The following is a 23506-nucleotide window of genomic DNA, read 5'->3' as shown; positions in this document are numbered from 1 at the left end:
CGCAGGAAAGTGGGACAAATCACATGCCAACTACAAAAAAACGGGTAGCCTTTTATTGCGTGCATTGTACATTTTCCTATCAGACTATAATAGGCCTGCAGAGTAATCTATCTTGCTGTTTATACAACTTGTACTCACAATAATAAAAAGAAAGAAAACATGCATTTTGATGTCAACCTAGAACTGTTTCTAAATAACTTTAACGTTACAACGTGGCTGCACTGAAATACAAATAAACCACGGAGTAGTGACGGGTTTTACCCTTGATTGGGGCAGAAAAAGCTCGGAACAACCCCTCCTGTCAAACAAAGAACTAAATGACACAGAATTGTGGGAGTGATAGTTCATTGCCCCTATGTCAAGAGAACCCTCAAAGGGCTTGTAATGGGACTCTATTTATACATGGAATGGAAATTTCCTGAAGAACCCCTGTACAGAAAGAAAGAAAATGTAAAACATAATTCTTATTTATTAAGGATTATGCTGTCGTTCCTCTTCTTCTTAAAACCCTACAACGGTGTGACGTCATATTAGAACCTATTGCAAACTAAGAAACCTTAACTATCCAAAGAACATTCAAAAAAGCATAGTATAAAGAACATTTAAAGAGCAGTAGAGTAATAATGACACACCCCGCAATGTCTATGTATTTGTAGCATTAAAGCCAAATGTACACTTTCATCATAAAGGTGCCAAAGTGTTCTGAGGTGCATCAAGGATGCATATGTTTACCGTTACTTTTACGCGAGGGTATTACCATCAAAGATACCATTAGTGTATAGGACTACGTGCACGAAGCGTGTTATGTCGTAAGGTCTGGTTGTGTACTTTAAATTGTTTTAAAGATACTTTACCTTCATCTGATCATATAAAGGAACAAAAGATGTAACACTAAGGTGAAATGATTTGCTTGTTTTTTAATCAAAGAGTTTATGAATGATTATGTGCTGTATCTTTAATTAGCCCTTTAAGTCAATTTATTTAGCCCTTTAGGTCTATTTATGTGCCTTTTTCATTTCATGTAAATGTTTCCAGGAAACACATAGATAGGATATTATAAATACTAAAAAGGTACAAAACTTGTGCCTTTGAAGGTGCAACCACAGCGACTTCATTTATTTTTGATAGTATAAAGGTACATTTATTGATGGATGCCCTTATTCTGTATAGATAAATCGTGGCAGAGGTGGAAGGAGAAACGACGCCTTGAGGGCGCTAATAGTGGAAACGGCTGGACTGTTTCAAACCGCACACCTCCGGCCCAATGAGAACGTGTATTTAACGGACGCCATGTCTGGGTCTTCCAGTGCAAATCATAAGCGTGAAATCACTAATATACCGAGGGAAATCCCGGATATAACCCTTACACGGTCGCTAGAGCATACTGACTGTATAAGAAAAACGCATACTATTGTATAAATAAGTAAAGAATAATAGCAACTAGATATTGATATACTGATACCTGGGTCTCTACTACTGTATGTCACTGCGCTATGCAAACGTAGATAGAGTGGCCCATGGGAGCATCAAGACGCACTATTACTACTATTTAGCGCAAAAGTATGCGGTTTAAGTACGCGTGGAAGCATGCGTTTGGAGAAAAGAGTGCGTTTGGAGAAAGCAGTGCGCGGCGGTGTGCGGGCGCGTCTCAGTTTGGAACGCGGCGGAGAAACGGGGAGGGGAGGGCGTTCCGTGTGCGGCTACAAGGCTCTTCCCACTGCAGACTTTCTGGAGTCATTGCGCGCCTCTCCCAGACGTTTTATGAGCGGCACTGAAGCAAAGTAAAAAAAAAAAAAATAAGAGAGAGAGAGAGAGAGAGAGAGAGAGAGAGAGAGAGAGAGAGAGAGAGAGAGAGAGAGAGAGAGAGCATAAAACCGCCTCAAGCAGAACCGCCTCGGAAATATTATTCTCCCAAAACGCCCTTCGCTTCCAGATCCGACTCAGCCTTGGATTATTTTTGGTACGGGGGACACGCGGTTCTGTAAAGTTTCATTTCTTGAAACTCAGCCTTTTTTCATATCTGAAATAAAGGATGCACAATACGCATAGATTCCCGTGTAATTAAAACTTTGTGTGTGATTCCCTGAACAAGCCGGAAGATACATTATATATAATATTAAAACAAACACTGCACATGCAGTAGGTCTATAACAAACTCAGTGTCACCTGCAGGGTGAAAGAAAAAAATGTCAGGGGCTTTTAAATAGGAACTTTTACAAACCCTATACCACGTGACCAATGATTTCGGGCAGTTGTAGCATTATATAAATAAGCCACTGAAAGCTGAATGATGAGAATGTGTAATAAAAAAAGATATTATTGTAAACATATTTACTTAACGCAACTAATGCCTACAGGGCCTTGTTTATGTGTAAATGCATTTAAAAATAACAAAAACGTCACCGAATTCAAGGGGATAATTCAGTTAAATCAGTCCAAAGTGTCACCAATCCGCTACTGACCAATCAGATATATAACATGGTTTTTAGTGCAATTTAAACTGGCAAAGCAACAAGATGATACATACTGTAAGATCAGTATGTATTCCTTTTAACACAATTACCACGTTTTTACTGTATAATATACAGTAATAGAATAGAAATTATTTGAATACATACATACATACAATCCGTTGTCACCCAGAAGAGGATGGGTTCACATTTGAGCCTGGTTCTTCTCTTCCTCTCTTTCTTCCTCATGTTATCTCAGGGAGTTTTTCCTCTCCTCTATTGCTTGATCAATGGGTATCATTTTTTTAAATATACAAATGATTCATCATTAATGAGCCCGAATTATAAAGGTGCATAAAATAGTTTGAATAAAGCTTTAATAGCTGTGTTGTCTGTCACATTAACCGTTGATCGGATTATGTAATCGATGTAAAAACAACACACATTAAAACATTAAATGCTTCATTTGGCCCAGTCTGTACTTGTCTTTGTTGCTGAAGTGGTACCACAAATGGTGTGACTTTATAATGAATCTTTATAACTTTATGTTTTATAATTGGACCTTAAGGACTACTGATGTAGTTTTTAAGCTTCACTATGTACACATTGCCATGAATGAAGGTAATAAATAAAGAAAAAACATATCCATTACAGTAAAACTCAAACAACAAGCAAAAGCACATGGAGTGCACCAGAACAGTCCTATGATGAGATAAACCTTTTTAGATTTTTTGACATTACCTCCATTGATGATTCTATTAACAACCAAAAAAACCCTTTGTTGTGGGAAATGATTATTAACTCCAGTGTAGCACCAAAAGCAGCTGGATGATGGAAATGTGGTCTAGAACCATAATATGTTCTTCATTAGAATTGCTCTAAATAATTACTTGTTAAAAGTGCAGGGTGTATAGGAACCGAGAAGCTCACGTGTCCATTTGATGCATTTGGATAAAAGTGTAAAATCACAGTGGGCGTTTGTTGGGTTGGGGGATTGTCCACTCAAAGTAAATTAAAAATCATATACATAATAGCCATAATCCAGAATATAATACTTTTTAAACAACATAACAAACAACATAACTACACTACATTTTACACATCCTAATTTAACCCTGAACATCCACACCTTTGTGGTGTTCAACCCCCAGACAAGAGGTGGATTTTTTTTTAAAGAAGAAGAACCAGTTTTAGGAATTTCCGCCAATGTACATTCAGCCTACTTATGGTTTTATTACCGTACATTGTAAGCATTTCACATATTCCTTCAGAGTTTCAGCTGGTAATGATTGAAATGCCGCCTTTTATTTGCAAACCACATCATTAGGAGTCTCGGGTAATCGCATCCGTTTGTTGAGCACTGTACACATCCGTGGGTTATATAGGTTATATAGGTTTGCATATCCCATAATACTATACAAGCTCAGGATTTTACGCGCAATTGGGTCGCTATAACAACAAAGCTGCCACGTCACTAAAGCCTAACACTAGAGGTTTCTTAAATTATTCTATAGCTATAATTTGACATACATTAAAAATGCATGGCTTTTTAGGTTAATATCTTTACAGATTTTATATATATCTCTGTTGGAAAAATAAATTTCGTACGTTTGTCAGAAATAATTCCGTTATATTTTCAAGGAATAATTACTTTTTACATTATTATAATAATTACATAAACTACATTTTAGAGCCATGTGATTAAATATGCTCTAATAACAACGACAAATGAGATATCTGCAATTTGAATAAAATGTATTTCATTTTATAAAGATTAGATTAGATTCAACTTTATTTATAAGGACTAGAAAGAAAGAAAGAAAGAAAGAAAGAAAGAAAGAAAGAAAGAAAGAAAGAAAGAAAGAAAGAAAGAAAGAAAAATTCCCTAAATAAAATAAATTTAAAAAATCATAAAATTTCAGACATCTGTGGACTCACTATATAGATCATTATATTCTACATATTTAAATATTTATAGCTAAAATGTCAAAGGCGCAGAGAAGGTAAGCCTATATTAACTTGATAAAAGACTTGAATATCTAGTATTTTGTCCACCGGTTTGTCCTCGTCTGCATTCTCTGTGGGAGGTCATGATGATAACATGGTTGTTTTAAGCAGCTCTTTTCTCTAACAGACCCCCTGTGAGCTCAGGACCACCTGCAAACGGTTTAGCAGGCGGCTAAAAATCTAACCGCGAACTGAGCCGCCTCTCCACCCACCCGGTCACTGCCAAACACCACAAGTCAATTCCCCCCCCCCCCCCCTGTCTCTCTCTCTGTATCTCTCTCTCTCTCTCTCTCTCTCTCTCTCTCTCTCTCTCTCTCTCTCTGTATCTCTCTGTCTCTCCCTGTCTCTCTCTCTCTCTCTCTCTCTCTCTCTCTCTCTCTCTCGCCCTCCCTCCATCCTCCCCTCCGCTACCTCCCATCCCATTCTTTTTGTTCCACTAAAAAGATTCATTGAAATTGCTTGTAATTGCGACACGAAAAAAGCAAATGTGCACAAAGACTGCAAAATGACTGCAATTACATTTCGATGTAAGAGTCGCGTTTAGAGAAGCCGCTATCGACCACAGCTCCTCTCTCTCTCTCTCTCTCTCTCTCTCTCTCTCTCTCTCTCTCTCTCTCTCACACACACACACACACACACACACACACACACACACACACACACACACACACACACACACACACACACACACACACACGGGGGTGGAGGTGTGACTCAAGAAGGACAAAAATTCAAGAGCTATAGTATGTATTCTCTTAGAAAATTAAAAGCCAATCCCAATATTTCTTTCTTTCTAATTTTCTTTCTTTCTTCCTTTCTTTCTTTCTTTCTTTCTCATTCTGATTTATTATTATTATTATTATTATTATTATTATTATTATTATTATAATAATAATAATATTGTATTATTGTGATGTTTATTTTCTTTTTTTCTTTAAACTCTTCATAATAAAGTAGGGCTAATATAAATAAAGTAAAGAATTATGAACTCTGTCAAGAGCAACAACAACAAAAGTAAAACGATCTAATTATTATTATTATTATTATTATTATTATTATTATTGTTGTTGTTGTTGTTGTTGTTACTATTATTATCAATATTCTTATATTTAGTTAAATATATTTATGATAATAAAGAAAATAAGAAAACGTATAATAAAAAAATGTGACTAAAATAAGAGGCTACATGAGCTAAATATTTAGGTAAACAGTATGATGCCCATTGTTGCAGCTCAAACCGCACGGTACACTACACAGGCTGCTAAATTAGTGGCTAAGTGTTTAAGGCCATGTTGTACGGAAGAAATGCGGTTTGGGACGCAGCCATTTTGGCATACGGGAGTAAGAAAGACAAATCAGTTAAAAATGGCGAAAAAACAGCTCCAGTTCCAAAATGATTTTAGTTACTGTGTCCAAGAACTACATGAAGATACTGTATAAGAACTTTTATATACTTCTGTTTCACAGTTTGAGAGCCACCTGTTTATATAATGTATAGTAAAATCATGTCCGTGTTCCAAAACGCGCACTTGCTAGTAATATATCTCAGAAGCTGTAGCAACGTACAGTTCTTATATTCATGCGGGTTTGGGATGCAGATATGGTGATTATTGGAGACGTTTCATGTTAATGGGCGGGTTTTTATGCGTTAATCCTTCGTGCGCTTTGTTGTCACCGTGCGGCCACTGCGGCTGCGCCCTCGGTATGGAGCTGAGTTCAAACGCACACAAACCAGTGAACATCGGGTTGAACCAGACTCCGTTCCAAATAGCTTCTTTAAGGACACACCCAATTTACAAAAGAAAGAAACCGGGTTAGGTCAAGTGTTCGGTTTCACCCAGTTTACACCTGGTTATTTTGTTGTACGTCATTGATCTGATTTGAGGTTGAATTAAAAAAAAATGGTTTAAAATCTCATTTTGATTCATTTGGGTCATCATTTAGATATCAGCCTTGACGAGTTCTCGATTCTGATTGGTCAGAAGGTGTTGATCAATTTGCCATAACGTGATCTTTGACAACAGTTCAGCTTTAACTCAGGTTTTCAGGCTCTAATCTAGATCAATATTGTATTAAAAAAAAGATTAACAGATAACAAAAGCAGAGGGTTATTTAACTTCAATGGAAAGAGTCTCATGTCTCTGCATTTGTTAAAATCAGTCAGGAAGATTTCAATAAGAAGGTAAAGAGTGTTTCATGTTAATTTCATGAGAAAGAGAGAAAACGTATGTAAGAGAATTAATAAATAAGATAGTATTATAAAAAATAAAAGTATGACACGTTTAAACGGTTGCAAACATAAAGAATAAATGTATTTGTCTCTCTAAGCTATATTTGAGACACAAATAGCCATTTTTGTCATTAGGTAAACCATTTATTAGTTATAAATTGCTGTGGGGATTTGAATGTTCTGCCATAAGATATTTAATTTTTTAAAAAGATGTTAATATTTAATGTCAGAGGTTACTACCAGGGATGTAGAAGTCAAGTCTTATCTTGAGATGTTTTCTGTAATGACTTGAAAATGCCTTGGATTCTTTGCCATTTGTGCTTGAACTTTTCTGTTTTGGGCATTACTCTTGCTAAATATGTTGGTGGTCTGAACTGAGAGTTTATAAAAATAATGTTAACGTTGTCTTTATTTTTTGTATTTATTTTTTTATTCTTTATTATTTTTTATTCTGAGAATAATTTCTTCTTCTGGAAAACAGATCTCGATCAGTCTTTGTCTTGGACTTGACAATGACACAAGTGTGAGAGTTGCTTGGCATAAAATCTGATATTTACCTCCTTAATGTCCTTGTGTATATAATTTTGTGTCATGCATCATCCATCAAGAGCACATCTACCATGGTTTGGTACAGCCTGTTAGCTCCACCTGTCCAATCTCATCATAAGACCTAAATATGATCAGTTACTAAACCTGATTATATAGGAAGACCCCAATGCCAGGGAACCCTCATATGCCATAAATAAAATCACCTCTCGGTGGATATGCGCTCACATAATGACATTACTCCAGTGTAATCTCATGATGAGGCAGATAGTGAGCGTAAGGCATGTTAATGAAACGTAACAAAGTTTTCTCGGTCATTCCAGAGCTGATCTCGAGACAGATTGATGTTTTAGGAGTGATGTAGGATATGCTCTCCTAATAGAGCTAGGAAATAATGAAACATTTAGCTGAGGTTAATAAAAAAAATAAATAAATAAAAGGTGGATTAAATTTTTAAAAGCAAAAGTCAAATTTGATTAAAATAGCAAAAAAATGTCTTTATAGTAAATACATTTTAAATGGGATTAAAATAAAATCATAAATGTGAAACTGCTAACAAAAAATATATACGGCACATTTTTAGGTAGCAGGTACAAATATCTCAACACAAAATCTTTGTACTTTCTTTAATCAGAACACTCTTTCAAATATTTTAATCCAAATGTATTACAGTACATCTTTAAAAAATAGTCTTATTTTCTATAGTTTATTAAATGCAACTGTTACACTGTATGTTGCAAAACCCCGATTGTCTTTAAACAACATGCAAGAATCTTGACCACATTCAGTCCTCATCTGGTAATTTGGTCAGAATCTCGACACCATCAGAGGTAATGACCACCGTGTGCTCAAACTGGGCTGATCTGGAAATATCACACACACACACACTTACATATGAGTGAGTCATATTTAAACAGATTAAGTGATTCACATTTAAGGAAAATCTAGAGATTAGGCCCTCTCTCTTGACACTACATCTCCCTTCAGTCCACCTTAAACATGGGAGTCTGTCTCGAGTGCTGAACAAGCAGTGGTGGAGACTGTCCACACCTGCTGACAGAGCCATTAGCAATTAGCCTGAGGCTATGCAGGACAGACTATTCAGACCAATGTATCTATATCATTAAAAAGGCAAGTGAAAAATAGAAAAATTTCAGCTTGTAAAAAGCTCAGATTTACCACTGTAATGTTCACACAGAGGATTTTCCCAGTCCGGGGTTGATAACACCGACATTTGCACTAATTTAAAAATATCAGTTTCTGATACCAATATCACAAATATCTTTCAAGATCCATTAACCCTGTACGTTTGGAGTTTGTGTGCAGGATGTCAGTTTTTAATTCATAGCACATGCAGGATTGATAAAAATAAAGATGTAAATCAACTTTCTTTTTTGATTTTTCTTCCCAATTTGATCACCCATCAATTCCAATCCACCATCCAGCTCTCCAACATACCAACCGTCAGCTACCACCACTTCCTCCAAGACATGTCAAGCCAGCCAAACATCCATTGTGAAACAGCTATTAATGCTACATCACAGTACAATGTAACACAGTGGGTACTCCTAAACGTTGTGAATGGTGCATACATTAACCCAAAGTTACTTCAAATTGTCATATCACTCTTTTGGGTCCTGGTAGACTTTAGGCAAATAAACAGAAAACCTTCTCATAACTGTACATTTAGGCTCATTAACAGTAATAGGTGACAGTAATAGTAATAAGGCTCTCACTAGAACCTGAATTGTCTTCTACAGTATGTATGCTTGAACATGTGGAGAAGAGAAAAGAACCTTTTGTCATCCGTTGAGATGGCGGTCCATTTGTCTCTGAGGATCCTGATTTCAGAGGTTCCTTCCATCAGAATGGGTTCTGGGGAAAAAAGAAAAAATATGAACATGTAAAAGAGAATATTGACAGAAAAAGAACACAGACTCCTAAAAATATCCACAAACAAAACAATGTACACGCATACGCACACACAAACAGGAATACAGTACAAGCACATACCTATTGTGAAGGCCATGCCGTCTTCCATCAGCAAGTCATTTTCGTTGGCTGTAAAACATTAACGTGCTTTCAATCCTAATCATGACATCTACATGATGAAGTGATCTGACGGTTGTTAACTCAAACCCCAGGACTGCCAGAGAGTCACTGATGAACCTTGGAGTGTATGGTTGGACTGGATTATGTCTCATTGTGTAAGCCTCTTTGGAGAAATTCAATTATAAATCCATATAAGCAGTCAAGTACAGACTTCTCATGAGACACATGGACCCGATAGGAACCTTGCAGGAATCTGGACATTTTGGTGAACTGATAACTCAACCGAGGAACCAACCAAATGACTTTAGTTCCTCGGCCTAGTTTCAATAACCAGGGTAGGTACCTTTGTGTGGGAACAGGGATTGCAGGGGACCAAACTGTATAACCATTTTTAAATAAATAAATAAATAAATAAATAAATAAATAAATAAATAAATAAATAAATAAATAAATAAATAAAAACGTATAACAAGTAAATATTGAAGCTGCATCTCTATTAGAAAAATCACTTAAAATTGAGAATTCTAGTTCAGTTCCTTTACAGATACTGCTTCTTATATGAAAATGTACAATATTTTAATACAAGAGGTGGTCAATAAAACTGTTATGAATTGGGGGGTTTGGGTCACTTGCAAATTAACACCCACCCGCCCACTCTCTATTATCTTCCTCTAAGGCATTTGAAGCCAGCCAATCACATATTTTAAAGCCACATCACTGCTCATGCTTTGTCACTGGGCAGTGCAACACTCTCGGAGGAAAACGTTCGCTGCACATTTCTGCATACGGTGGACTAGTTACCCTGTGATTGAACAGAGAGACGACTATTCAAACTAGAGGATTAGTCAAACTTTTAACCAAAACTATTTCACCAATAGTGTTTTTTTTTGTGGTTTTTGAGACCACAACCGTAAAAAACTGAATTCTTACCATGATGCCAGATCTCAGGGTGACCGTGGAAGTAAGACCCGATGCCATGGCCGATGAAGTATGGACACACACAGAAACCGTTCGAGTGGGCGATTTCACTGTAATTCACACACACACACACACACACACACACACACACACACACACACAGATGTCAGAACTGTATTTCAGAGTGAGAACCGGCAATCAAACAATGAGGCATCTACAGGAGCTCATTCTGGGTGCATGGATGCAACTTTATTGATTTATAAGAGTATTGAAATGACAATTGGTTGCTATGGTCTCACATGTCAATTCCCCATGGGCAAAAAATACTTTAAAAGGTGCAATTTTCCCCTGAGAAAGAAGGATGGAGAAAGAATTCATGAAAAGAATTTAGAGAAACTATAAGAGAAACTACAAACTTTAGATAAAATAGAGAAGAAAAACAGAAGTCTTTCCTGGGGAGAAGTAATGGGCTCTTGTGTGCATGTAATGATAGTGTTGGTCTTAGCACACACTCTGAACATAGAATAAGAGTAAGGAAGTACTAAGGGTTGGAGGCAAAAAAGGAAGCGAGAGACGGAGTGAGACAGAGAGAAAAAGAGAGAGAGAAGACAAAAGCGCAGCTTACTCAGAGAGACATGTGTGTACCTGCACGGAGATTTACCGTAAAGAGCAACAAAATTATGATACAAAGCTGCACACATATTAAAGCACAAAGGAAACGTCTAATAAATGACAATTGCTGTACATTAAAATTAAATCCACAGACAAATCCTCTGGACAGCAGTTCTGGTATGAGTAGGTCTGCATCATGACAAAAAGAAAGGACATTATCCATGACCTCAGAGAAGCAATTGAAGCTCATTAATCTAGGAAGGTTTAAAGGCCGTCTTCAAACAATATAAGGGACTGTTTATAAATGGCAATCATTTAACACAGTTACTAATCTTCTCTGGATGGATGGATGGATGGATAGACAGATAGATAGCTTTCTGTATCCCTGAGCGAGACTATGAAACATTAACACAACTCCATATCACAGAGAGGTTAGTGAGGCTGCTGATGCAAAGTGATAACAGGAAATAACTTGTTTTTCAGATATTACATGACACTGAATGTAACTATAAACATATACTAAATGAGAATTGTTTTGTTTGTTAATTGGTTAGGGTCTTGTATTGTCTTGATAGACAGAGCTACATAAGCAAATATCTACGTTATAAATATACATTATATGTGTATATTATAAATTCAAACGTTAATTATAATACAAATAAGACAAAATATTAAATTTTCCTGATTAACTATATGGTGTACTACACAAATCTGAGAAATCTGGCAACTCTAAATTATAATTATGTATATCTGGATACACTATATAAAACAATATTTTTAAAGAAATAACAATTGAAATATATACAGAATATACAAATGATAACATTATCCAAGTAATCTGTATTGGGAGGGGGAAAAAATCAGAAATGAAAAGCCTATTAAAAATATATGATACCAATTTAGCAAATGAATCTAATATTTGATTTTGCAGATATTCTTTTTATGAAATAATTATTTTCTGGAGTTCACAAGGGTTGTGTTCTGTAGATAAATCGGGTTGTGAGAACCTTTGCTATAATCAGTGTGACCAGGCCAATGCTGTTGTTGTCGTGTCTTTTGTGTAACACTATAGAAAGAGGTTTTTGTGTGTCGTCCCTTTCTGCATGTCCTCCTTCTCCCTGTGGCTGCGAGTGTGTCTCTGCAGGGAGCTGGACTCTGCCTGGCAGACACTGCATTTCTTCAAGACAGCATGAGCTAGCCTGTAATTTACATCTCATACACACACTCGCGCACACACCCGCACACACACACATGTACGCACAACGCGACCAGCTAACCTGTAATTTACACCCCATTGCAGGGAGAGAACCCTGGTGCACTCTGGGTAATTGTTCGTTTCGTGCAAGCCCAGAAATACATTAACTCTATGTAGTGCTGTTCGTAGCACTGCGACGGGAAATGGAGGGTTCAGAGCCACGACTTATCGCATCCTCCCCTTTTCCCTCTGTCCCTCAGTCTCTCTTTCACTATCTCTCTGTTTTTCGGTCTTCACTTTTATGCTGAGATGATGTTCTTATAGCCAGGCTGTGAGCTGATGTTCTCGAGTTTCAAGTGTGTGTACATGTGTGTAGGCTGAATCCTTACACTCAGACAAAGGCTAGTGAGCACTGGAGAGTCCTTGAGTTAATTATAGATGAGAGAGCGAGAGAGAGAGAGAGAGAGAGAGAGAGAGAGAGAGAGAGAGAGAGAGAGAGAGAGCGAGTGAGAGAGAGAGTTTGTATGTTTTCCATGTTAATTCCATGAAGTATGGATCTGTACATGTTTTTTTCACCCTCTTTCTCTCCATCTCTCTTCTCTTTTATTTCTCCACTCATCTCTTCCTGTTTTTCTTTTAATCTTTTCTTTCTACCACTCTCGGTCTTGTTGTCTCATCCTTTCCTCTTTTGCTCTTCTCTCCCTCCCTTCTCCGGCCCTCTGTCCTCCTCCCTCTTGTTGCTTTTCCTCTCATCTCTTTATTTATGTCTGTTCTCTTTTTGTCTTTCCTCTCACACTCACTTCTTCTCCTTTTAACCCATCAACAATTCGATTTAACTGTCTCTCTTCTCCTCCTTCCTTTTCTCATCTTTTTGCCATTCTCTTGTTTTTATGTCTCAGCTTTCCTCACTCTTCTTTTTCTTGTCATTCTCTCTCCTCTTTTCATGTTTCCTTTCTTTTGCTGTTCTTTTTACTTCACCCTCTTGCTTAGCTTTCCCTCTCTCTTCTCATCCTTTCTGTTCCCCTTTAGATTGTCTTACTTTCTCATTGTACTTTCAGTCATCTTCAATGCCATCACCTTAGTGAACTACAATTCTTCTGAAAACTATATTCAGCATGAAATTGTGAACAAATTGTATGATGAGTGAAGAAAAACTAATAGAGGGCAGTGTGTGTGTGTGTGTGTGTGTGTGTGTGTGTGTGTGCTTGGCGGAACACTTAACACATATTGTCCTTTGTACATGCTCAAATAATCCTTCGTGCACTCTTCTCTGGCTCACACAAATTTTCATATTCTCTCTTACTCACCCACTCTCTTTCTCTCTCACACACACACACACACACACACACACACACACACACACACACACACACACACACACACACACACACAGTGTGTACCTTATGGTATTGCCGATGACACACAGTGGGCGTCCTGGTCCACATACTGCAATGGCCTTGTCTCTACACTGTCGCGCCACGTCTACTAACTTCCTACCTTGCTCGTCCACTGAACCAATCAGAAAGGTCTCTGAGGTGTCACCGTGGTAACCTTCCAGGTAAACCTACATACCAAAAAACTCAAAATAACTTATGTAATTAACAACTATAACAGATCTAATAATAGTAGTAGTAGTAGCAATAATAATAATAGTTAAATTGTATTTTGTGTTTGTGTGTGTGTGTGTGTGTGTGTGTGTGCACTTACAGTAACATCTATGTTAATGATATCTCCATCTTGAAGTGGCCGACTGAAAAAGAAACATGTAGAAAAACACTGGTTTGCTAAACATACTGTGGTAAATTTAGCTAGCAATCTACTTCAGTTGATGTGAACTAACATGCTAAATTCACAGCATTTTTCCATATTTGCTGTTGGCTTCCAAACATTTGAGGCAACCTGTTACATGTAATCTGTTGAACCAGTTATTTAACATGAACTAATAGAAATAAACATTACCTTAGCTAACATGAAGAAAATTCGAAAGTGGCTAACATTAATGTATGGTGTAAGTTGTGTGACACTTTTGTTAAAGGTTTAGTGTTGTGAATTATAACAGTGTGAATGATAAAATCAGTGTATTAGCTAGTTAGGTTAGATTATTTCAGTTGACCAAGCAAAATCTTTAATTCTCTGAGCAAGCAACAGTTTCTCTGAACCATCAGACTCATGCTACTAGAAATAAATAAACTACAACTAAAAACCACAGATTAAATGACTCATGATGGTAGGCCATTGATTATATATATATATATATATATATATATATATATATATATATATATATATATATATATATATATATATATATATATAGAGAGAGAGAGAGAGAGAGAGAGAGAGAGAGAGAGAGAGAGATAGATAGATAGATAGATAGATAGATAGATAGATAGATAGATAGCACTCTGGTCAGTTTAGCTAGCTAACTTGGCTACCTGGAAGGAAAATTATTTGTTCTGTAATGAATTGCAAACAATAACAAATTAACTGAAAACTAAACAAGTAAGCTAGAAATAACCTTCTGGTTAATTTCGCTAGCTAGCTATTTACCTCAGTGAATACAAGTTCAAGGCAGTTTGTTGCTGCTGTAACTGGTTCAAACACACTTCCTCATGTTTTTTACCACAAACATCTGAGGTAACGTACTGTCACATAGACGTCATTAAGAGCAAAGCTAAAAGCAAGGACATAAGTGAGTGTTCTCCATTATCTTGCCTATCCAAGTTCGTTCTTACAACTTTGCTTTGCAAGATTGCTTTTCAAACATAAGAAACATACGCACAAACACTTACAACTTAGGAACTAACAGAGTAATAATTCGATTTAATTTATTTGTACAGCGCTTTTAAGAATTTCCTATTGTCTCAAAGCAGAAGAAAGAGAAAAATAAATATAGAATAATAATAAGAAGAAAAAATAAGAAGCAAAATAAATAAGTGAATATATACAATTAAAGTTTAAAATTCATTTAAAAAAGATTAACTTAAAATTTAAAATACTATATATACTATATATATATAAAATGTATAATATATATATATAAAATGTATAATAATAATAATAATAATAATAACAACAACAATCATAATAATAACAATAATAATATATATAATATATATATATATATATATAAAATGGCACTGCTGAGGTAATGCTACCTGTCTGGAATGCCGTGACACACCACGTTATTTACAGATGTACACACTGACTTGGGAAATCCACCATAGTGCAGTGGTGAGGGATAGGCATTGTGTCTGATCGTCTCCTGGTGCACAATGAAGTCAATTTCGTCTGTTGTCATACCGACCTGTAATCAGAATTAAAAGGATGAACTCATGCATCAGGTCTCCATCCTGACATGTTCTTTTTGACACAAAACACTGATCTAATCATGATCTGATTTTGTCAAATTGTCTTACACTGGTCAAGAAATCTAATGAAGCCCAATATCTGTATACAGTACATGTATCTGGAAGCGCATGACATACTGACTCGAGATTCACCCCTTAGTCAGATAAACCAAATGTTCTAGAAACAGTAGAAAAGAACCTTGAGTCTGCTTCCAGCGAGGAGGAGGATGTGTCTAGCGAGCTGACATGCTCTCCTTAAACCCTCAATCTGCTCCTCATCCTTTATCTCAATATAATCAGGCCACTCGGGCACAGAGCTGGAGGAGACGTAACCTGGCTTCTGGATGTGCTGAGACAGAGACAGACAGACAGACAGACAGACAGAAACTTTACATACATGTATTTATACATCTTTACATTCTGCTTGTTTAATTGCACAATAACTGACTGAATTTGTTCAGGTTTGGGATCTAGAAGTGTGTCTGCTTCCTGTCAGCTTTAGAAACACACAGGTAACAGGATTCTCTGTACATATACAGATCTGAGTTCCAGTGCGTCCTTTTTGGGGATATTAATGAGGGTGAGTCTAGCGTGCTCCATAAACACACATCTGGGATAGATGCTCTGTGGGACGAAGCCTTTGGACGTCCACTGAGCCGAGGCCAACTTTAAGAATCCTGAGACATCTCCAGTTAGACTCTGTGATACTAAGGAGATCTGAAGTCCATGATCCTTACACCAATACAACATTTGTTTGACTGTATATTACAATCACACCGCCAGTGTCACCCATATGATGATGGGTCCCCCTTGAGTCCGGTTCCTCTCAAGGTTTCTTCCTTTACCACTTTAACGGAGTTTTTCCTTGCCACTGCTGCCTGAGTCACCTCAGACTTGCTCATAGGGGGATAAATACATACAAATTGTGAACTATATACATCTAATAATAATCTTGAATTTTTATTCTGTTAATTCTTATTTCTTTTATTATTCGTTATTACTTTTATTATTCCTTATGTTTACCTTCTGCTCTATGTTTATGTTCTGTAAAGCTGCTTTGAGACAATGTCTATTGTAAAAAGCGCTATACAAATAAACTTGAATTGAATTGAATTGAATGCTCATCTCTCGTCTCGGCACTGAATCCTCATACTGTCATTGGCTAATTTCCCTTTACTCAAACCTTATTAATATTCCAACCTCCCAAGTCATCATGGGCATGTATGGTACAAGACAACGGTGAGTTGTAATGATTTTAGAATATTACAACTTATTTAAATTTTCAGGTATACCTCAGGTACCGGGTAAGACGGCCGCACCACGGTGGGCCGAACCACGCTTTGTGAGCCCGTTCTTTTTTTCCAGAAGAAGTGGCGGCGTTGTTGACGCTGGGCACTGCACGAGCATCGCTGACATCCTGGCAACCGCACCGCTCTCTGTGACAGGCCTGAGGAGACTAACCACAACGCCAACACAACCAGAAAACAACCATAATGCAACTATTAAGCCAGAAACTCAACCAAACAACAACAATAAAACTATATACACCATTCGACTCAATATCGCACAGCATCCACAACCAAGAACACGTGCTACAAAATTCTCTAGTGTTTCTATCCACTGCATCTGTAGCGTAAAGTTAAGTATCACAGAAAATAATTTTTACTCATTCCTCTGTAATGAGAAAAAGAAAAACATCAACAGCATGGAAGTCAATTAGAGAATAAATCTTAGGGCAGCTGCTGTACTCTGTCAATAAATATTGTAAACACACAGCTAAAGATTTATATATTGACAATTAAAAAACATTGATAATAAAGAGTATGAAGTCAGCTTCAGAATTATTGGCACTTTCCAGAAGGTTTATACAGTACAAGGACTTTACCACAAACCCACATAAAAAAAAAAAACTCAACTGATATGCGATAAGCTTAAAAAAAATCTTATACAAAAAAAAAACCTATTTATGAACAGGTTGTTTTTTTTTTTTTAGTTCTTTTCCCCATTAAAGTTGAACATGTTGAAATTCCTGTCTGTGGTAATCACGCATACACCACAAAGGCAGATAATTAAATCGCCAAATACCCCAGGGTATTTCTTTAATAGGATTTTCCTCTAGTGTGTCTGCTCTTTAGAATGCACCCTGTCCTGTTCTAGCGTATTTAAAGCAAAACACCACTAAAGAAAAATGTCTGAATATTAACTAAGATTAATATAATCACATAATTACATTTCTGTGGACACATACTCCACAGATGTACATCGTGTACAAATAATTAAAACATATTAACAATAGTGTACAAACATTTACGCACCACTTTTTTTTTTTTTATTCTGTTTGCTTTAAGCCACTGAGCGTTGGTGGTTCTGGCTTTTAGTCCTCGACATACTTTATTTTGAGAGGCTCATGCTCCATCTCTCTCTCTCTCAAGCCTTTCTCCAGTGTTTAGAATATTCAGTGCTACGTCAGCCATTTTTATGTTCTGAAATCTCGGACTTTACTTCAAGCATAATTCATCCGAGAGGACGGCCAAAATACTGAGCCGCCACACCGGAGCCACGCTGCACACGCTACTGTAAAACCACCCAGTGATGCAGAGGAAGAGAACCACAAAGTCAGAACAGAGCAGAGCTGAGTGACCACAGACCCAGAATAGAGCAATGAAAGAGAGAGAAAGGGAGGAAGGGAGAGAGGGAGGGGAGGAGGAAAAACCACGGACTGATGAACAGAGCAGCAGCAAAGGAAGTGTGGAGGAGGGGAGGGGGGGAAGAGGTAAATATATAAATTGTAGCTAAACAGACAAGCAGATATAGATAGGTAAGTACAGACGGACAGAAGGAAGGACCGACGTTAAAAATATGGCAATAATCGTATAGAAACAGACAGACAGGTAAAAAAAAAAAAAGAGAGAGAAAGACAGACAAGAAGACCAAACAAACAGATGATCAGAAGGACAGAAACCCGGAAGAAGGACAGACAGAAAGACAGACAGAAAGACAAACAGAAAGAAAGACAGAACGAAAGACAGAATGACAGAAAGAATGACAGAAAGAAAGAAAGAAAGAAAGAAAGAAAGAAAGAAAGAAAGAAAGAAAGAAAGAAAGAAAGAAAGAAAGAAAGAAAGAAAGAAAGAAAAAGAATTGTGGTGTGAGTGGTGTAATGAATAGGAGAGAGGATATGGCTGAATGAGGATTTGGTATAATTTTACCCTCCTCTGGTGTGTGTGTGTGTGTGTGTGTGTGTGTGTGTGTGTGTGTGTGTGTGTGTGTGTGTGTGTGCAATGTAGACAGCATGGTTAAATGTAGATCTGCACTGATGGACAGTTTATCTGCTACATTAATAGGAGAACTAACAGAGTTAACAGGGTGATATGTAGCTTTATCTACAACTGAATTCTGACTGCAGTGACACTGCTGGCACTCCTGTTGTCTTCAGCAAACTTCAGTTAGATCATGACTGAACTTCAGTTAGATCATGACTGAACCATCACACAACAGAAATAAATTAGTTGCAGACTTTGTATGTAGTAAATTTCATTGTTTACAAAAACAATCCCACCAAATCAACCAAAGATCAGCTCTTAATACACATCACATAGCTGTTCAATGCTCAAATCTGATTGGTCAGAAGGTCTAAGGCAGTGACTCTGTCAATTGTCATGATAACAGCTTACACAGGGACCACAGATGCTCCACATGAACAGATTTCAAAAAGTTTTCTGTAAGGAGATTTCTGCAGTATTGAAGGAGTCTCCAGTGACAGTGCTTTAAGTTTAAGTTCAAATTTAAGTTTTTAGTTGTATTTTTGTCTTGTTAACCTCATGACAGGATTTAGCAGACATTCTATAACATACAGGTGCATCTCAATAAATTAGAATGTCGTGGACATTCTAATTTAATGAATTGAAACTTGCTTATTATATAAATTCGGTACACACAGACTGATGTAGTTTAAGTCTTTGGTGCTTTTAACTTTGTGATGATATTGGTGCACGTTTAACAAAATCCCACCAACTCACTAGCTCAAAAAATTTGAATATGGTGACATGCCAATCAGATAATCAACTCTATACACCTGCAAAAGTTTCCTGAGACAAAAAAAAAAGGTTTTACAATTTGGTTCACTAGGCTACACAATCATGGGGAAGAATGCGATCTGACAGTTGTCAAGGAGACAATTATTGCCACCCTTCACAAGGAGGGGAGGCCACAAACATTCATTGCCAAAGAAGCTGGCTGTTCACAGAGTGCTGAATCCAAGCATGTTAACAGAATTGAAAAGTGTGGAAGAAAACGATGCACAACCAACCGAGAGAACCGCAGCTTTGAGAGCTTTGTCAAGCAAAAAATCGATTCAAGAATTTTAGCGAACTTTACAAGGAACGGACTGAGGCTGGGGTCAAAACATCAAGAGCCACCACACACAAACGTGTCAAGGAATTTGGCTACAGTCTGTCATATTCCTCTTGTTAAGCCACTCCTGAACCACAGACGACGTCAGAGGCATCTTAGCTGGGCTAAGGAGAAAAAGAACTGGACTGTTTCAGATGAGAGCAAGTTTTGAATTTCATTTGGAAACCAACGTCCTAGAGTCTGGATGAAGTTTGGACAAGCCCGTAGCCCAAGTTGCTTGAAGTCCAGTGTTAAGTTTCCAACATCTGTGATGACTTGCGGTGCAATGTCATCTGCTGGTGTTGGTCCAGTGTGTTTTCTGAAAACCAAAGTCACTGCCCCTGTTTACCAAGAAATATTAGAGCACTTCATGCTTCCTTCTCCACAGAGAATCTATAAGGTATTGTCAAGAGGAAAATGAGAAACAAGAGACCAAAAAATGCAGATGAGCTGAAAGCCACTGTCAAAGAAACCTGGGCTTTCATACCACCTCAGCAGTGCCACAGACTGATCACCTCCATGCCATGCCAAATTGAGGCAGTAATTAAAGCAAAAAGAGCCCCTACCAAGTATTGAGTACATATACAGTAAATGAACATACTTTACAGAAGGCAGACAATTCACTAAAAATGTTTTTTTATTGGTCTTATAAATTATTAAAAAATTTTGAGCTAGTGAGTTGGTGGGTTTTTGTTAAATGTGATCCAAAATCATCACAATTAAAAGTACCAAAGACTTTAGTCGGTGTGTACTGAAATTATATACACGATTTTCATTATTTAAGTTGAATTACTCGGAGTTTACATGTTCTCCCTGTGCCTCAGGGGTTTCCTCCGGGTACTCCGGTTTCCTCCCCCGGTCCAAAGACATGCATGGTAGGTTGATTGGCATCTCTGGAAAAATTGTCCCCAGTGTGTGATTGCGTGAGTGAATGAGAGTGCGTGTGCCCTTCGATGGGTTGGCACTCCGTCCAGGGTGTATCCTGCCTTGATGCCCGATGATGCCTGAGATAGGAACAGGCTCCCCGTGACCCGAGGTAGTTTGGATAAGCGGTAGAAAATGAGCGAGTGAGTGAGAAGTTGAATTACTGAAATAAATGAACTTTTCCACAACATTCTAATTTATTGAGATGCACCTGTAAATACAACTATAAGTCGATAAAAAGTACATGTTCAGAGTGCAGAGTGAAGTCTGAATCTAAATAATGGCACAACCATTTGCAAAACTGACAAGCCAAGAAAAAGCAAACGCATCTGCTTTCAGGGTTAGAGGAATGAAAAACTCTCAATCACGGGGACATAAACCACTAATTGGCTTCACAAAGCCTACGATGGTGTTTCACCAGCCTGTGACACAGCACGAGGGACAGTTAGACAAGACACCATTGGCTGGCTTTACATGCCTCAGAGGAATCAGGTGTTAGCTTTTAATCTACCAGATTAGAAGCTGTTGGGTCGCAGAGACTTAAAACACGGGTGGGAATAGGCCAAGACTAGCAGTAGGGGTAAAGTTCTTTAATGCATAAAAATGTAATCTAATTGTGTCTAACTGCTGTGATAGAACAGTGATATAATACTTCTGGAAATGTCTAGACATGATGATCACATTGCGCTCCATTGTGTTTTATTCCTTTGTTAAATTGATGTCCAGTGTCACTGCTGTGTTGAGATGATCCAACATCTACAGAAGCTGATCAGGGCTCAAACCTTTCTACTGACACATAAACCAAGGTACTTGTACCTAATAAAGTGACCACAGGGAGTATATTATCTTCTTGATACCGTGCATCCTTACCTGTTGTGTGCTGTGCCACAAAAAGTGGGTGTGACACGTTATTTTCGCAACGCTGACGAAAACAATAATAAACACACAACCACTCCTGAATGATTCATAGCTTACTAACAGGAAGGTCCAAAACCGAGAGAAAAAGCCCATGCATTTTGTTATACGGTACTTTATCAGTGCTATTCAGAAGAACATCTATCACGTGAAAAACCTATATAAAAAGACGTTCATCTGTACCTGATTGAAATAACACACGCCTCAGTGCTGTCACACAGGGCGCCGCCATGTTTTCTGTGCGCCGCGAGTCACGTGATTTGCGCGCGCGCTCAATGTCCAGGTTCAGAGATATTAGTTATTACAGGTAAAAAGACAGAGTTATTAGTGAGAGTTTACTTTCATTTTAATACTGATGTATAAGATCTATTACTACTACTATTACTAATACTACTACTACTACTACTACTACTACTAATACTACTACTACTAATACTACTACTACTACTACTACTACTAATACTACTACTACTATTACTACTACTACTACTACTAATATTACTACTACTAATACTACTACTAATACTACTAATACTACTACTAATACTAACACTACTACTACTACTAATACTACTACTACTACTACTACTACTAATACTACTACTACTACTACTACTACTACTAATACTACTACTACTACTACTACTACTACTACTACTACTAATACTACTACTACTACTACTACTACTACTACTACTACTACTACTACTAATACTACTACTACTACTACTACTACTACTAATACTACTACTAATAATAACAAACAAACAAATAAATAAATAATAATAATAACAGCAATAATAATAAAATAAATAAATAAATAAATACTAAGTAACAACAATAAAATAATAATAATAATAATAATAATAATAATAATAATAATAATAATTTCCATTGTTGCAGTTAAACTCATTATAGACAGTTGTGTGGTCTATAGCTTTATGACCCCATAACCTACACCAGTTATGTAACATGCACAGCTATAGTGCAACAATATGAGCATATATTTCAAGCAAGATTAGGGAGATTAAACAAAAGCCCTACAATGTGCAGGACCAAGGTTGGGAACCTGTGTGTTGATAAACAGGTCAAACAGACCCTGTGTTAAAAGGAACAGAATTAGCTACAATTCAGTTCCATTTTACAATAAACTGCTATTTTGATCCTGCCCTAGATTAATTAATTAAGTATAAAATACATTTTGATCGCGATGAGCAAACAAAGCTAAGAAAGCTCCAATTTAGGACAGCAGGACAAAAGCAAATAAAAATCCCCAAAAAATTAGGGGATCGTGTTAATCATATGTAGGATTACAAGTATTTCTTATAATCTCCAAGAAAGATGTTCTATATATCTAGGAAAAAAATAAAAAATGAAACAACAAAAAGGTTGTGGACATCTGACTATTACATCCATATATGCTGCTTTGCCAAACTGATGCCACAAAGTACAAAAAAGCACACAATTTTATAGAATATCTTCGTATGATGTAGTGTTACGATTTCCATTTACTGGAACTATGAGGCCCAAACCTGTTCCAGCATGACACTGAACCTGTGCACAAAGCAAGCTCCATGAAGACATGGTTTGCCAAGATTGGAGTGAAGGAAATTGAGCGTCCTGCATAAAGCCCTGACCTTGATCCTTCTGAACACTTTTGTGACGAACAGCACCACAGAAGCTGAATCCCCACAGTCACACTCCAAACTCTAATGGAAAGCCTTCCCAGAAGAGTACAGCTTATCATAAATGTAAATAGAATAGAATGTTCAACAAGTGCATGTCGGCATGATTGTCATGTGTCATGTCCTCAAACAGTTGTCTATGTATTTTATATACTTTTTTTTTGTACAAATTGTAGAATTGCTTTGGCAAAATGTTGTTCCAGAGTGTCGATCCGTGTCTCAAAGCTAAA

At 37.1% G+C, this 23506-nt stretch overlaps 1 protein-coding gene across 3 annotated transcripts; it reads right to left on the bottom strand.

Annotated features, from left to right (window-relative positions):
* Positions 1-7845: 7845 nt before the first annotated feature.
* Positions 7846-21907, bottom strand: metap1d (methionyl aminopeptidase type 1D (mitochondrial)). Of its 3 annotated transcripts, none has more exons than XM_027179332.2 (10): positions 21775-21907; positions 16653-16816; positions 15560-15709; positions 15169-15317; positions 13718-13760; positions 13411-13574; positions 10216-10313; positions 9247-9294; positions 9030-9108; positions 7846-8096 (listed from the first exon to the last, which is right to left on the bottom strand). In XM_027179332.2, exons 1-10 carry the CDS (start codon positions 21821-21823, stop codon positions 8018-8020), a joined length of 1023 nt encoding a protein of 340 aa, XP_027035133.1. In that variant the 5' UTR covers positions 21824-21907; the 3' UTR covers positions 7846-8017. The 3 variants fall into 3 exon arrangements, with proteins under 3 accessions (XP_027035133.1, XP_047659599.1, XP_027035134.1); XM_047803643.1 differs by lacking the exon at positions 21775-21907 and adding an exon at positions 21547-21692; XM_027179333.2 differs by lacking the exon at positions 16653-16816 and having other exon boundaries at positions 21775-21896.
* Positions 21908-23506: the final 1599 nt, after the last annotated feature.

This window comes from Tachysurus fulvidraco, chromosome 18 (assembly GCF_022655615.1).
Source record: "Tachysurus fulvidraco isolate hzauxx_2018 chromosome 18, HZAU_PFXX_2.0, whole genome shotgun sequence".
Classification (NCBI taxonomy): Eukaryota; Metazoa; Chordata; class Actinopteri; order Siluriformes; family Bagridae; genus Tachysurus; species Tachysurus fulvidraco.
Note: the sequence above shows the minus strand (reverse complement) of the source record. Positions and strands in the feature narration are given on the sequence as shown.

Coding starts and splice junctions, on each gene's coding strand:
- metap1d (XM_027179332.2), bottom strand. CDS start 21,823: ATGGCGGCGCCCTGTGTGACAGCACTGAGGCGTGTGTTATTTCAATCA. Junction 9,109..9,246: donor CGGCATGGCCTTCACAATAG/GTATGTGCTTGT, acceptor TTTTTTCCCCAG/AACCCATTCTGATGGAAGGA. Junction 8,097..9,029: donor ATCTCAACGGATGACAAAAG/GTTCTTTTCTCT, acceptor TGATATTTCCAG/ATCAGCCCAGTTTGAGCACA.